Source organism: Hemibagrus wyckioides, linkage group LG20 (assembly GCF_019097595.1).
Source record: "Hemibagrus wyckioides isolate EC202008001 linkage group LG20, SWU_Hwy_1.0, whole genome shotgun sequence".
Classification (NCBI taxonomy): Eukaryota; Metazoa; Chordata; class Actinopteri; order Siluriformes; family Bagridae; genus Hemibagrus; species Hemibagrus wyckioides.
Window position 1 is genome coordinate 12,380,797 of NC_080729.1, and position 16,757 is coordinate 12,397,553.

The window sequence follows — 16,757 nt, forward strand, 5'->3', positions numbered from 1 at the left end:
ACAAATAGAAGTTGGAGTAATGGGACATAGATGCCCTTATAGGGACCTATTGGCGCGTATTTCCCTCATCACGTGTCCTATCCGGACCTTCCCATAGCGTCAGGGAACTTCTCAGGGAACTGGGTTACATACAAAACCTGGTGTAGTTTTTTAATTTAAAAAAAAAAAAAAAAAACCAGTATAAGCACATGGGTCTTTATTAACTCTTTCCGAAATATTGCCAATAACTGCACAGAGAAAGTTCTGAGCCATTTTTATCGCTGCCTGACTGATTTTGTCTGTATTTTGACTTTTATCTGTATTACCATTTTGATATTGGACTGAAATGTCACTGCCATAAACTACAATAAACCTCTTTTAAGCATGGGACCTCATGATTTATCCATCTATGATCTAAACATAAGAGGTACACTGGCACAAATGCACACGTCTAAGAAAACATCAATTATATCTTACCTTTCCTGGTTGGTTGCTGTCACATACTAGCTAACTGCCAGTAATAAAATGGGACAAACAAAAAAAAAGAAAGTAAAAAAGTCACAAAGAAAGAGCAACAATATTAATATTTATTTACCAAAAAGGACTTACAAATAAGGTAGGGTCCAAAGAGCAGTTAGAGGCTTAAAAAGCTGCTTAAACCTATAGAGACCCAACCATGACAGCTTCATGGTTCTGAGATTTGCCTTTACAACCTTCTGACAAGTCGCCCAAAATCACTGAGCCACCATTTTCTCTTGAAATATAGCTATTTTACCCATGACAGCATTTTAATTACTGGGCCCAGTTTGCAGTAATGTGAATCTATAGTAAGGAGTTGCAGCTAGTAACTCCTTACTATCAGAAGTAATTCTAATAAAACAAATCAAATTCTGTCAGGGATATTTTCAGTTATCTCTCAGCTTTTTCAATATGTGGTATCTAACAAAGCTAATTTCTGTCTCTCTCACTTCTTCTCTCTAATTGTACAATGCAGTCTCAACACATACACTTTCCCACTGCTAGGATACCCACTTTCCCACACATTTTTTTTTTACTTTTGACACAGTAACAAATTAGTTTTATTCTCAAAGCTCATTCACATCTTGGCTCTCACGTTAAATATACAACAAGAAAAAGAAACACTCTTCCTTTTCGCTAGAGACCTTGAACATAACACATATGCACAGTGTGTGAGTTCTGGACTACCAAGATCTTTATTGAGTGTGTTTTTTAGTACAATATTTCTCAGAAAGTTACAGTTACAAACTCTGACATACTCATCACAATAAACAGGTTTTAACTATACAGAGACACAAAGCAGGAAATGAGGGGCATTTCCTTTAAATCTGTATATACATATATGTGGGAATGCGTGTCCATGCCATGCTTCTAGTATCCACTTCACCTCTCTCTCTCTCTCTCTCTCTCTCTCTCTCTCAATGTCTTTTTCTCCTAAACATACTTTTTCCCTTACTGTATTTGTGTACAAGGACATTCCTTCTGGGTTCCAGACAGTAGTTTTAATCTCATGCACACACCTTCACACACACAGACTCACACCCACACACCAAATCTATTCACCAGCATTTGCCAGTGTGTGTGAGCCGTGCAGGAACATACAGACGTGACCTGCCTTGCTCTGCTGTTGGCAGGCTAAAAAAGAAGCACTGGTATAACTGCCAAAACTGCACAGAATTGTGTGTGTGTGTGTCTCCAAGCAAAGTGATAATATTAGAATAAAAGCAGCAAATCCCAGTGTAACACACATCCATGTTATCTTGGACATGAATACATTTGCAGGACATGAGGATGAATCTCCTCAAGGAGAGACTCAACATTGCCAGTTTTTCTTTGGTAATAAAGAGAAAAGGATGAAAAATAAGTATAAAATGATAGGAACAAGATATGATGTGAATAGAAACACACACTTTCATGTCCATGGATTGTAGAGACAGACCAAAAGGGACATTCTGGCAAAAATGAAAAATCATCACTTTTATATTCTTTAGCTTCTGCCACTTCATACATATTTACTACAAATGAGATCTTTAAATGAATCTTGGCTTTAGTGCTACATTCTGCTTGAAATCCTTTACATTATATGAAGTATTTCAGTAAAGCATGCTGAGTATTGGTAGAGATAGAACACTGTAGCAATAGTTACAACATGACTGCACTAGAAACCCCAATGATTGTACTCTGCTACTCTTGCTATTTAGAATATTAGAATATTAAATAACAGAAAAGAATATTAAATTACATTTTAAGCCAGAATACCCCTTTACATTTACACAACTGATCAGTTCATATTAATATCAAAACACCACTGTTGCTTTTCAGATTACCACCAGGTACATACATTCACCTGATTTAAACTGTTTGTAGCTCATTTATGATTCATATGAAGGTTTTATACTGCTAAACTTTTTAGACTCAATTAAATATTAAATGTTTGATGTAGAATATGTATTGAATGTGAAATAATTATGAACATATCAGCCAGGTTTATGTATTTCTTTACCCTTCTTATTTAGCAATCGATCTACTTTCAACCACTGATTCATCCAAAGACTTAACCATCCATCAATACGTCGACTCCTGCACAACACATCCCTCCAGGCATCTATTAAAATTGCCCATCCATTTACTCAATATACCAAACATTCACTCATCCTTCCTTCCATCCATCCACCCATCCACCCATCCATCCATCCCCTATTCTGTCCTAATAGCAGTCCATTACAAGTCTGTGCCCACCAGAAGTACAACAATGGACCATTCCTCTCTCACATCTCAGTGGCAGAGGCATCCCTGTTCTGTCCCTGTGATATCCCTGTCTGGAGCTGAAAGAAGAAGAAGAAGAAGAAGAAGAAGAAGAAGAAGAAGAAGAAGTGATCTCTAAAAAAAACATGCATTGATTCCTAACACACAAGACTGGGAAAGCTCTCTATGAATTTTCATAACCCTCACTACTCCTAAAAATAAATGTTCACAGGAGAAGAGAAGAAAGCAACCATAAAGTAAGGGCATAGAGAGAGAGAGACAGAGAGAGAGAGAGAGAGAGAGAGAGAAGCACCCTCACCCTGAATCTTTTACTAAACTAAAATAATACTTCTTTCTTCATCTCAAGGCAGGAGAATATGACCATCTTCCCCACCCCATCAAGAGTAAGTAAGCATGGTACTTTGTTGAGCCTCACCGTGGCAACCAAAAAAGAGAGAACAGGAGCAGGAGCCTAAAGCCTTTGTGTGTGTGTGTGTGTGTGTGTGTATGTGATCTCAATTATCACTTCCGGAGAATGTGTTCACTGATAGGGCACTGGGCATCTGTTAGCAAAGGTTCGTGCAGATGTACAGCCTAGCCACAGATGACCAGTCACTCTTTGCACCAGACTGATGTCAGGGACCTTGTGCACTAGGTTTACCAATGCTATCTGAACACATATGGTGCTTCATGCCCTACACAATAATCGTGTGTTTGTGTGTGTATGTGCATGTGTGTGTGAGAGAGACAGAGAGAGAGACTCATGCTGATCATCCTAGCACTAGCTGACTATATGCTCATCAATTAATTGTACATGTAAACACTTGATTAGCGACTTTTAAAGACCCTGTTTTGAAGACGAACATCAGTACAGCATATTTAACAGTGCAATAACACTAACAGGGACATACCAGAGAGTTTAGGTAGTGAACACACACACACACGCGCACACATACACACACACACACACAAACACACACACATGCACACACACACAGCTGTCCAAACACTCCATCACAAACAAACAAGAGGAACCCAGAGAGGATTACAAAGAAAGGAAAACAACATGAACAGAAGAAGAAGAAGAAGAAGAAGGAGAAGAACAAGAAAAAGGAGAAGAAGAAGAACTGTACAACTTTTAAGTGTTCATCAGCATGGAAACCTCTACAATATACATTGTCCAGTTTGGTAGCCTGAAGATTTTGTTTGCTTTACCCTACAAGTTGTTTATACACAATTAAATCACATTTCTACAGTGTTTGGCTCTAAGACAGCCACAAATCTTTGAAGCTAATCCTTTTGGGCTTCATTTCATTTCCCCAACTTGACTACATTAAATTCCTTTTCTTGGGAGTCTACCATGTCCAGTATTATCCCCGCAATGCACACTGTGCCCAAAACACAAGCAGGAGAAAAGTATGCTCATATGTATCTGTTACAAAGCACCTTCAATATGAAGGTTTACTCCAGAGATATATTCATATTTATTTAAAGATATACACACAGGCCGTTCAAGATGTCCTTTGGCAAAGCCGGCTGTCAGGTAGTGATGCTGGGAAGCAGAAGACTACGAGGTATAGCTGTATTTTGTTTTAATAGAAAAGGAAATAAATATATAATAGCAACCAAAAAAGTGTATCAGGAGGTGCTTTTTTCTTTGTAGTAGATCCTCAGTTGCACTCACAGTTTAAAAACTGTTGAGAAAAAGAAAAGCATCAGCATGGTGAATCATGAGCAAATTGAAGGGATGAAAAAAATAGTACCCATTTTCTTGATATTAGAAATGGATTGTTTTTGCTTTAATAATAATGGCTCGATGGATATCCTGTATGTACAGCCAGAGACAGATAGATGGACAGATAGGTTTTGTTCCCTGTTTTGTTCTCTCTTTACAAACACACTAATCTGTAGTGTGTGTCAGCACATGCGTGTCTCTTTATCAGATCAGAATGATCGTCTCAACCCTGGCGCGCTCCGATGTGCCAGTGCTCACCCGCTCCTGCACGCTGAGCAGGATGCCTGGCCCGTCGACTGGCGCCTGCTGTAGTCATGCGAGTGCTGTGGGAGACTGGCACTGGCTCATCTGCATGGTGTGCACGTTGCTCAGGATCTTCTTCTGGTGGCCGGCCAGAGTAACACCTATCCTCAGCAAGTCTCTGTCAGAAAGAAAGGAGATACAACAAGAGTACTGAAGTCTCTGTCAATTACAAAGTGTTTAAAGATGGAATGGATCTTTTTTATTTATTATACTCACATTTTATTTATTATATAAATAAATATTAAAGTGATATTATATTTCTGTATTGTATTCCATTGTAAATACACTAACAGATTAATTTACACCAATCAGGCATAACATTATGACCACCTGCCTAATATTGTGTCGGTCCCCCTTTTGCTGCCAAAACAGCCCTGACCCGTCAAGACATGGACTCCACTAGTTCCCTGAAGGTGTGCTGTGGTATCTGGCACCAAGATGTTAGCAGCAGATCTTATTAGTTCTTTAAGCTGCGAGGTGGGGCCTCCATGGATCGGACTTGTTGGTCCAGCACATCCCACAGATGCTCGATTGGACTGAGATCTGGGGAACTTGGAAGCCAAATCAACTCGTTGTTGTGCTCATCGAACCATTCCTGAACCATTTTTTGCATTTTTGTGGCACGGTGCATTATCCTGCTGAAAGAGGCCAGAGCCTTCAGGAAATACCGTTTCCATGAAAGGGTGTACATGGTCTGCAACAATGCTTAGGTAGGTGGTACGTGTCAAAGGAACATCCACATGGATGGCAGAACCCAAGGATTCCCAGCAGAATATTTCCCAAACCATGACACTGCCTCACTGGCTTGCCTTTTTCCCATGGTGCATCCTGGTGCCATGTGTTCTCCTGGTAAGTGATGCACACACACCCGGCCATCCACGTGATGTAAAAGAAATGTGATTCATCAGACCAGGCCACCTCCTTCCATTGCTGTGTGGTCCAGTTCTGCTCACATGCCAATATGCAGCCCCATATACAACAAACTGTGATGCACTGTGTATTCTGACACCTTTCTATTAGAACCAGCATAAATATTTTTTATTTATTTTTTTTTTTTTGCAATTTGAGCAACAGTAGCTTATCTGTTGGATCTGTTGGTCTTTGAGGCCAATGTCCCTGTCACTGGTTCACCACTGTTCCTTCTCTGGACCACTTTTGATAGATACTGACCACTGCAGATGAGGAAAAACCCAAAAGAGCTGCACTTTTGGAGATGCTCTGATCCAGTCATCTATCCATCACAATTTGGACATTTTCAAACATGCTCAAATCCTTACGCTTGCCCACTTCACTTGTTCACTTGCTGCCTAATACATCCCACCCACTAATAGGTGCCTTGATAAGGAGATAATCCATGTTTTTCACTTCATAATGTTATGCCTGATTCGTGTATGAACGCCTGTACACTTGCTCACTCATGCAATCAGCCAATCATCTGGCAGCATCTGTTTTCTTTTGATTTCCTTCAGTCTCACAAACAGCTGAAGGGTCACTTTGAAACTGCTCCATCTACACTCTTCAGTGAAATAAACCCATTTCAAGACATGTTATTTTGATCATAGCTACTGCATTTATCAACAAGGTGCCACACCAAATGTCCACCCAGAGCTAATCTTTTCACATTCTGAGCTTTTACATATTCATGACGCCTTAAAGGCAAAGACATCTTAACTAAATCAGGGCTTGTGTTTGAGCTATATGAACATATATAAACATGGAGGCAATGACTAAGTAAGCGACTGAAACTGACAGGAGAGGGCACCTAATGTTCTGTCATATACACAAGCAAAGACAGGTAGATGTCTTTACACTTAAAAGATGGACAGAGTTGGTGTAAGTTTTGTGGGAGTAAAGAAACGTGATAATACTGACAATAAATATAAATACTAGGGCTGTCAATATTAACGTGTTATTAATGCGTTAACGCAAATTCATTTTAACGGCACTAATTATATTAACGTGCGATTAACGCAGCGCGCATTTTCTGTTTGACCCTCGGCCTTGCCCATAGTTTGGGAAATGGGAGATGCGGCAGCAAGCCGAAATTGAGATAGAAAAACGTCTTCTTTATATATAAAACGATGTCTGATGGTTCTGTCGACAAGACAAAAGTCTGCATTTATTGTGGATGTGAATTAAGTTATCACCGCAGCACGTCGAGTTTAAAATATCACTTGATGGCTAAGCATACATCTGATGCAGAGAGCTCTCCTGCCCCTCGCCAAAGGCAGACAACACTAGATTGTTTTCAGCGGAGACGTAATGTGAACCTGTGTTCTGTTCTTTTCTTCATGTGTTTAATAGTCATGAACAAGTTATTTGAAAACATGTCTATGTTCTTTATGCTTTATATTTAAGGTGGTTTCAGTAATAAATGTACACTTTGCATGTTTAGAAGAAGTGGTCTGAAAATGTTAACAGGCTTGTGTAAGTAGCTCAGTGCAAGTTTGCTCAGTGCAAAGAAAGAATTGTTTTCTATGTTCTTTTTTTCATATGTTTAATAGACATGAACAAGAAAAATATCTATGACCTCTGAAACATGTCTAGTCTTCATGCTCTATGTTGAGTATGGTTTCACTAATAATAAACAACATACATTTCAATATTTGTCCATGCCCATGTTGATTAGAGTATTAAAAGCTAAAAAAGTATTAATTTAAGGTACATTTAGAATGGATAAAAATGTGTGATTAAGTTGCGATTAATCGCGATTAAATATTTTAATCAATTGTTGGCCCTAATAAATACACAAATAAAGAGCAGTTTTACACATGCAATGTTATTTACTGAGCCTAAAAGTCAAAAGGCAAAAGGCAAGTATTAATTAACTGCATGCATTCACTTATCTGATGCCAACAGCATTTAAATAGAGGCTGAGAGAACATACATGCTTTTATTTTCTTACTTATTGTATTTATTTCCTGACATAGGTTAACATCTTTAGTCATTATTACTGTAGTTATTAGTTATTCTATGTATGCAGATAAATATGTGGCAAGTTTCACTTTGAACTCAAAATGGCTCTTAAGATCTAATAAAGCAATAATATAAATTTACATATTATTCTCTACTCTACTCTACTCTACTCTACTCTACTCTACTCTCTCTACTCTTCATGTGTTCTCTCTCTACTCTTCATGTGGTTGAGTTATTCAGTTCACAAAGAGACAATCCTGCAATTCCTGAACTTTTGAAACAGAGAAATAAGACACAAAATACATCATATTGCATTTTACTTTAGCTGACAGATATATATTAGAATTTAACACAGTAAGAATAAGTCTACAGACATGCTAATTGTTATAATATCTTGGATTTTTCTTTCCATATGGCTGAGTAAATAAATTCATATACATAAATGGCCACATAGTGCTCATGTTAACTTCATGGTTTTCTTCATGCTATGATCTGTGACATGTCTGTGTCCTGGCCACACCACCCGATCAAAGTAAGCACCTGTGTCTAGATTACCTAATATTTAAGTTCATATTTAAGTTAATAGCTCACAGCTGTGACATTTCATACCCTACTCCGATCCAGGCCACCTCAGAACCACAGCCACAAATCACGATATTATTCTTTGTAAATCTCCAGCAAAATATCAACTATTTCTGTCTTCTATTTGAAAACTTAAATGAATTTTTCATTTCTCTCTTTCTGTGAGCCACAGAGGAAAAATAGAGAAAGAAGTATAACAGGAGGGACAGAGAGATGAAATAGACTGAGGAATGCAGAGAGAAGAATTCAAAAGGTATGTGGCCTGAGACAGCCAAAACCAACACAGAAAGGAAGATAAGACAACAGCTTCACTATTAAAGATATAAAAGAACAGGGGGTGGAGCAGAATAAACATTTCACTGCATGTCGTACTGTGTATGTATATGTATGTGACAAATAAAATTTTAATTTTAATTTGAATTTGAATAAAGATTTAAAGGTATAGAGACAAATGAAGAAACAGTTTCCCACAGTGGAGAAACCTCCCACACACTCCTGACTATGAAAGCAGAAGAAAGCTGTGTGTGCATGTGCACTTCTGCAAGTCATTAAGCCTAGGTTCACTAATTCACTTCTAACAAAAGCAGTCTGCTCATCATAGCTTCTGATTTTCACAAGTGTGTCAGGAGACTGAAGAGAAATTACCTCCCTAGAATTGTTGAATGAGTAGAAATACTTCATTTATCTCAGGAATGTATGATTATGATGAGTTCTTTGGTTCTTTGCTTTTCTTTGACTCTCACAATTGAAGAAAAAAAAAACAGAGTTATGGTTTAATAACAGGTTTACTGCTTTTTTTATACGATTTCAGTCATGTAGAAATGTCATGTGAGGTTTTCAAATCTGGAAGAGAGGAAGATGTTTTCCTACATACACTATATTGCCAAAAGTATTCGCTCACCTGCCTTGACTCGCATATGAAGTTAAGTGACATCCCATTCCTAATCCATAGGGTTCAATATGACGTCGGTCCACCCTTTGCAGCTATAACAGCTTCAACTCTTCTGGGAAGGCTGTCCACAAGGTTTAGGAGTGTGTTTATGGGAATTTTTGACCATTCTTCCAGAAGCGCATTTGTGAGGTCACACACTGATGTTGGACGAGAAGGCCTGGCTCTCAGTCTCCACTCTAATTCATCCCAAAGGTGTTCTATCGGGTTGAGGTCAGGACTCTGTGCAGGCCAGTCAAGTTCATCCACACCAGACTCTGTCATCCATGTCTTTATGGACCTTGCTTTGTGCACTGGTGCACAGTCATGTTGGAAGAGGAAGGGGCCAGCTCCAAACTGTTCCCACAAAGTTGGGAGCATGGAATTGTCCAAAATGTCTTGGTATGCTGAAGCATTCAGAGTTCCTTTCACTAGAACTAAGGGGCCAAGCCCAGCTCCTGAAAAACAACCCCACACCATAATCCCCCCTCCACCAAACTTTACACTTGGCACAATGCACTCAGACAAGTACCGTTCTCCTGGCAACCGCCAAACCCAGACTCGTCCATCAGATTGCCAGATGGAGAAGCGCGATTCATCACTCCAGAGAACACATCTCCACTGCTCTAGAGTCCAGTCGCGGCGTGCTTTACACCACTGCATCCGACGCTTTGCATTGCACTTGGTGATGTATGGCTTGGATGCAGCTGCTCGGCCATGGAAACCCATTCCATGAAGCTCTCTGCGCACTGTTCTTGAGCTAATCTGAAGGCCACATGAAGTTTGGAGGTCTGTAGCGATTGACTCTGCAGAAAGTTGGCGACCTCTTCGCACTATGCGCCTCAGCATCCGCTGACCCCGCTCCGTCAGTTTACGTGGCCTACCACTTCGTGGCTGAGTTGCTGTCGTTCCCAAACACTTCCACGTTCTTATAATACAGCTGACAGTTGACTGTGGAATATTTAGGAGTGAGGAAATTTCACGACTGGATTTGTTGCACAGGTGGCATCCTATCACAGTTCCACGCTGGAATTCACTGAGCTCCTGAGAGCGACCCATTCTTTCAAAAATGTTTGTAAAAACAGTCTGCATGCCTAGGTGCTTGATTTTATACACCTGTGGCCATGGAAGTGATTGGAACACCTGATTCTGATTATTTGGATGGGTGAGCGAATACTTTTGGCAATATAGTGTATATTAATAAGCCTGTGCCCAGTAATACTTGCACCGTGGCCAAACAGATAGTACCTGTATCTTAAACATTTACACATTCAGATTAAAATGAATGTGTAATGCAATCACACCTAAGCCTCAAGCACTCTATTCCAAAAATGGTGTCTCGGAAGGTTTTTCAGGTCAATGAAAAAATGTAAGGAAATAAATAAATAAATAAATAATAGTCACCTTACATTCTTAACAATTTCTTTTTGTCAACAATTCAATTAATTATTGTCAAACGATGTCGACTACTGAGTAAAATGTCTGCACTATAATGCTTAGATAACTGTCTTATATATTTATTTATTTGTCCGTTTGTTTGTTTATTTTTTTCACACTTGAACTAGGCACTTTATATATTAAATGTAAGGAATAAACATAATTATTTTAGGACATCTTGTTATATAAAAACTGTCAATAGTAGGGAAGTATGTCTTGAATTTTTACTTTGTTCCCATATCAGTTTGCTAAAGAATACAACTATTCTACAACTAAAGAAAGTCATATTTTTTGTCAGGTTATAGTTGCATTCTGTGTTGTAACTTTATACAATGTTTACTTTAAGGTTAACATTTTTCCTGTTATCACTCAATTATCCTAATGATTTTCCATTGCTGGAACCAGCCTTATTTTTGACTGTTCCAAAGGCTCAGATTATATGAAGTGTTGCAGGGATGTTACAGATTGCTATTAAAATGACAATATATTAGAACAAGCTATTCCATGCTGTTATAGAAAATTAATGGAAAGCTTTTGACCAAGAATTAAACTAGCTCTGTGATATTAATTATATGTTACATCTAGTTGTATTCTGTAGTTAATTTTGAATGAGTTATTACTATTACTATAATAGTTAGCATATACTTATTATAATCAAAAGTTTATATATTATACAAAATATACAATTTTATGTATGATAGAGCTGCATTTTTGTGTTACATTAAATGAATTTTGACAAGACTAAACATACATGTTAATTAAATGTAATTTCTAGCACACGTTAATGTACATGGCTAATAAAAAAATAAATGCTGTTGGGTGAGAAAAAACAGAACATGATCAGCAGAATTATACTGCCAGCAATAACACACAAGTCATTCCTGTATTTCACACGTCATTCCTAAACTGATTTTTATTAACCTGCATTTCTGAACTGGCAGCTTCATGAAGGCTTGCTGAGAATCATTTCTGACATGATTCAGTGTGAGGATATAAGCTTTTCCGGGTATAAATCCAGTCACCTTGACTGAATGCTGGATTATCCTGAAAGGTTTTATCAGTGATATGTCATGATTCTAACAAGCTATAGACTCACTCTGAAGTAATCTGGGCGACAAGTTGCAGGGAAGTGAAGCCAGAGTTGAGAAAATTGTCTCTATACTGAGACATCTTAATAGCAGACAGCCAGTCCTCCACTGAGCTGAAGGTGTTGAAGTCAGGGAGAGACCTGTCCAGCAGTGGCTGAGATGGACTGCAAAGACAGAGAGAAAAGTATGGTTGAGTTATTCAGTTCACAAAAAGACAACCCTGCAACTCCTGAACTTGCTGAAACAGAGAAATAAGACACAAAATACAGCATATTATTAGGAGAATGGCACATTTTACTTAAGCTGACAGATTTTAACACAGTAAGAGAACGTCTACAGACACGCCACTTGTTATAATATCTTGGATTTTTTCTGTGTGGCTAAGTGAATAAATTCATATACTATAGGCTGCCACATTGTGCTCATGTTAACTTCATGGATTTCTTCATGCTATGATCTGTGACCTGTCTGTGTCCTGGCCACACCTCTTGATCAAAGTAAGCTGTGTCCTGGTTCTAGATTACCTAATGTTTAAGTTAATATTTAAGTTAATAGCTCACAGCTATGACATTTTATACCCTACCGCTATCTAAGCCACCTCAAAACAACAGGCACGCTATACTGTTATGACTAACACTTTCTCCCATAGTGGGAAGTTCATTTTGAAAAGAATGCTTCAGGTAGGTTACATTCCTTGTTTACTTCCACATATACAGTTTTGCTGTGGTTTGATTATTTGAAACAGAAGCACTAAGATACAGTTGTCGGATTTTACCAAAGTCAAAAAGTCAAATTATAACTTATAGTTGCAAGATGTGAAGTCACGTATGTGTAGTATTAATTAACATTTTCTTTATATATAATCTACACAGGTGTGAAATAAAAAAAATAAGTCATAATTCTGAGACATCTTGATATTAACATGCAATTGTTAGATACACAGCCCCCTCTAAAACTAGAAATTCATACACCGATCAGGCATAACATATAGAAATGGCATGAGCAATTTATTGTGCTTTACAACAAAGACATTTTCACAGCTGAAACTAAAACCTAAAACCTAAAGTAGCTGTTCAGAGGTATTTACTGTTTAAACAATCAATTTTACCCAGGTTAGCCAAAAACACCTGTCTCTCAATTGTTCCAATATTCTTGCTATTTTGCTTGTCTGATACAAAATGTGCAATGTATATGTAGTTTAACACATCTACATATGTGCATATAAATACCAAGAAAATAGAAACTGACATTCTAAACTCTCTTCTCATATTCAGAAAAAAAACAGCCTTGATGTTCCAATACTGTGCAATTGTAATGTCACAATTGTGTGATATTAACTAAAAATTGTAAGATGAAAATTGTAAATCAAATCATAATATTTTTTCATAGTGGTGATGCCTAAAACTGCATACTGTTTATACTATTTGCACTCAACCTTACGCAAAAGAAGAGCATAGCATGCAGTATTTCAACAATATTAGTAATTACAGTTATGGCAGATTATTCTAACCTAATTCCTCAGAGAGCAGCCAGAGCAGATCTTGGCATACTGAACACCACACTGCACCTACATATGTAAAGATCATCCTCAAGATGTAAAGTACATCCTCAGTAGGATGAACTAAATGATGCATGTAACTAACCTATAAAATGTCCACTTGCTACTGTATTTCATGGTATTCCTAAAAATGTTTTAGCAGTGATTAAATAGTCTGGTAGTAAATGTTAAGTATTTTTATTTTGCTGTAAAGCGTTTATTTGCCATCCTGGCATCTTTGTTTTTAGGCAAAATATACCTTACATAGAAATAAAGCAGTGTGAAGTTATTACTGTAAGTCAAATGACCGTGCAATATAACAAACGATCATTTGAATTATATTATGTAATATACAGTTTACAATACACCATTTAAATACTAGCCTGTGAATATGTAAGACTTTGGGAGTGTTTTGCTGTTACATGTGTTACAATAGCATTTCTAATCTGTGTATCATTTTTCATTGTTACTTTTCACCTGAAAGACATTGTTTCTTGGTTTTCTAGTACATGCCCTTTTGTCAGCCATGTTCTGATGTAGGACATGAGTATTGTTTAAGCATAGATTTGACAATTTACATTTATGAACGCCTAACCCAATATGCATTTTGACCAAGTTTATTGTATAAGACCAAAATAAGCAGTCCAAAGAAATGTCTTTAAACAAATAAATGCTTTGGCAGTACCATCGAACTCATAACTAGAATTTTAGTATTCTCAGACGAGTTCTGTGTTAGAAATATCACTTAAAGCAGTGGTTCTCAAAATGGAGTCTGGGGACTGCAACACCATTGTCACGACACACCATTATCAAATTTTACTTTTTAATTTACTTTTTAATTTCTTGAGTTATTACCCTGTTTGACTGGTCATTGAATTAAGGAGGTTTCATCAAAACCTCAATAACTCAAAAATGAATGTAAAATATAGAATATAAATGTTAATAATGCCTACATATAATTTCAACTTTAAAAAATCCTCTGAGTGTAATGTATTGGGGGGGGAAATTGCTCTAGATATAAAAAAACACTCAAACATGATTGTGCACAATTAAATAATAAGACTAACATTTAAATTGTTGGATACATTTATAATAAAAATCTGTGTCGATGGAAGTCAGTAGAATTTATTTGACACATACAAGAGCCCCAGGCTGCAAAAAGTTTGAGAACTGAGTTCCTGAGTTAATCATTCTGAGGAAATTTGCAGAAAGTACTCCACCATTACAGAAGTTTCAGGGCTTGGTAAAGAAATACAGTCTGTCAGACATTCAAGTGGATGACGGTGCACTTTAAAAACTAATAACATATCATTTGAAATCTAAACAACATAGCCATTTTATAGTGTAGTGAAGTGTTCTTTTGTCACATATTCTGCTTAATAATCCACCTTTTCTTGTCAGCACATTTCAGATTTCAGCAGCTACTCATATTTTGTTTTTTTATATTTTCTGATGCAAGCTATGAAATTTGCTGGAATAAAGTTGGATTTGGACACATGCTTTTCCATTTCTCTGACTAACAACTAGGACTGCAGTTTGAACACTCAGCTATGTATCTGCTTTTACAGTTTATAAAGCTGTGTTTCTTTTAGAGAATACAAAATTAAAGTAATTTATAAAATGTAGCAGACAGCCACTGGTAAAAGCAATGAAATGCAGCAGAAAAAAAAAATTGCTTTTTAATTGAGATTTAGTCTTTTTATTAAGTGGGGATAATTAGACTTTATTGTTTTGCACAGTCCATGAATACACTTTCTCTAAGCTGTTTCTGTGCATGTTTGTGTTTATACCACAGCACTGCTAAGTTCTGGTCAAGGTGTTTTCTATAACAGCGGTTGGGTACTGACTGCAAAGCACATCACAGGTAGCAAATCATAAATTAATAACTCCGCCACAGGGACTTCTATGGCAGTTGCTCCACATAATCTAAGCCTATGTGGATGAAGGGAATATGTGCCAATAAGTCCATATTAGGGCATCTATGTCACATTACTCCAGCTTCTATTTGTCTGAAGGAAGTGCGTAGTGGATGCCCGGGGTGTGGCAAGTGATGCAGCATTTCGTTCCCTTCTCAGGGAACCGGGTTACATAAGTAACATGGTGTAGTTCCCTTTCAAAGGAACTCAATGCTGCATCATGATTGACACTATGGGGACGTCAATACCCACGGCACCACATGCCGGTTGATGTCTGTCCCAGGGGCTGTGAGATAGCATGAGCAAACCAGGGATAGAACTTCAATTTGCCCTGAAGGACCTGGGACTGTGGAGTGGGGTCCAGGTTATAGAACCTGATAAAGGTATGTGGAGAGGACCAGCCTGCAGCAGCACAAATTTCGTGGAGGGGAACACCCCTGGCTAAGGCAATGGACGAGGCAATACCCCTAGTAGAGTGAGCTCTAACACCTAGATGCGAAGCAATACCACACGCCTCATAGGCCTGGGTAAGGGCCTCTACTACCCGGTGTGTGAAGCGCTGCTTGGAGACCAGTTTGCCCTTGTTCCAGGTCCGAAAGGAGACGAACAGGAGGAGGACTTAAGGCACAAGCTCGAGCAGTGGACATAAGTTCTCAGGACCCTTACTGGGAAAAGCAATTGCAGCCTCTCTTGTTCTGCAAATTCATAGGGTGGAGGACAGAAGGCCTGCAGGATGACTGGGGAACTGGTCATCCTGGGCACCTTGGGGTTATATCCCACCCTGCGGTGCAGGATAGCCTTGGACATTCTAGGGGCAAATTCTAAGCAGGTGGGGGCAACTAATACAGCTTGCAGATCTCCTACCCTTCTAAGGGAGGCCAAGGCTAAGGGCAGAGCTGAAGAAGGTCAGAAACTTCTCCGAGGCTGACTCAATGGGCTCAAAGGGAGCTTCCAACAGCCCCTCTAGGACCACAGAGAGGAGGAGAGGAGGTGCAGTCTGCAGTATGGCCTCAGCTGCCTGGCACCATGCAGAAAATGAGAAACCAGAAGGTGCCTACCCAAGGAGGCCCTGAGGACAAGTTCATGGTTTGCAGCAATGGTGGCCATGTACACTTCTAAAGTAGAGGGGGACAGGCCCTAAAAAAGGTGAGACTGCAAGAACAGCACTGTACCAACTGGGCAGTGAACTGGGTCCTGACCACACTGACCGCAGCAGAGGCAAAAAAGCCTCCACTTCAGAGCATACAGCTTTCTAGTTGAGGGAGCCCTAGCATCGAACAGAGTCTCTGTACTAGAGCATCCAGGCCCAGAGGGGTTGGTGAGAAAGGGAATACCACAGCAGACAGTAGGTCAATTCCTTGGAGGCAAACAGATCCACTTCCACACTGCTGAAAATCTTTCAGATGCTCTCCACCACCTGTTGCCACTCCCCAGGCCTCAGCACCTGCCTCGACAGGAAGTCTACATCCCAATTTATGTGCCCTGGGACGAAAATCGCGTAATCTCAGCGAAAGAAACCTGGTCTCTGCCCAGTGCAGAATCTGGCGCACCAATCTGAACAGAAGGCACGAAT

General features: G+C 38.7%; 1 protein-coding gene across 3 annotated transcripts in view; it reads right to left on the reverse strand.

The window, feature by feature from the left end:
- Nucleotides 1-576: 576 nt before the first annotated feature.
- The window catches only part of LOC131371026 (ephrin type-B receptor 1-B), a 315,677-nt gene continuing 299,496 nt past the window's right edge, over nucleotides 577-16,757 (reverse strand). Inside the window, exons 14-15 of one of the 3 annotated variants that reach the window (XM_058418733.1) lie at nucleotides 11,740-11,895; nucleotides 577-4,898 (exon numbers count right to left, since the gene is read on the reverse strand). In XM_058418733.1, the coding sequence (XP_058274716.1) occupies nucleotides 4,790-4,898; nucleotides 11,740-11,895 (265 nt within the window). In that variant the 3' untranslated portion in view covers nucleotides 577-4,789. The remainder of the gene's footprint in view (nucleotides 4,899-11,739; nucleotides 11,896-16,757) is intronic. The other 2 variants (XM_058418732.1, XM_058418731.1) reach the window with 2 other exon arrangements.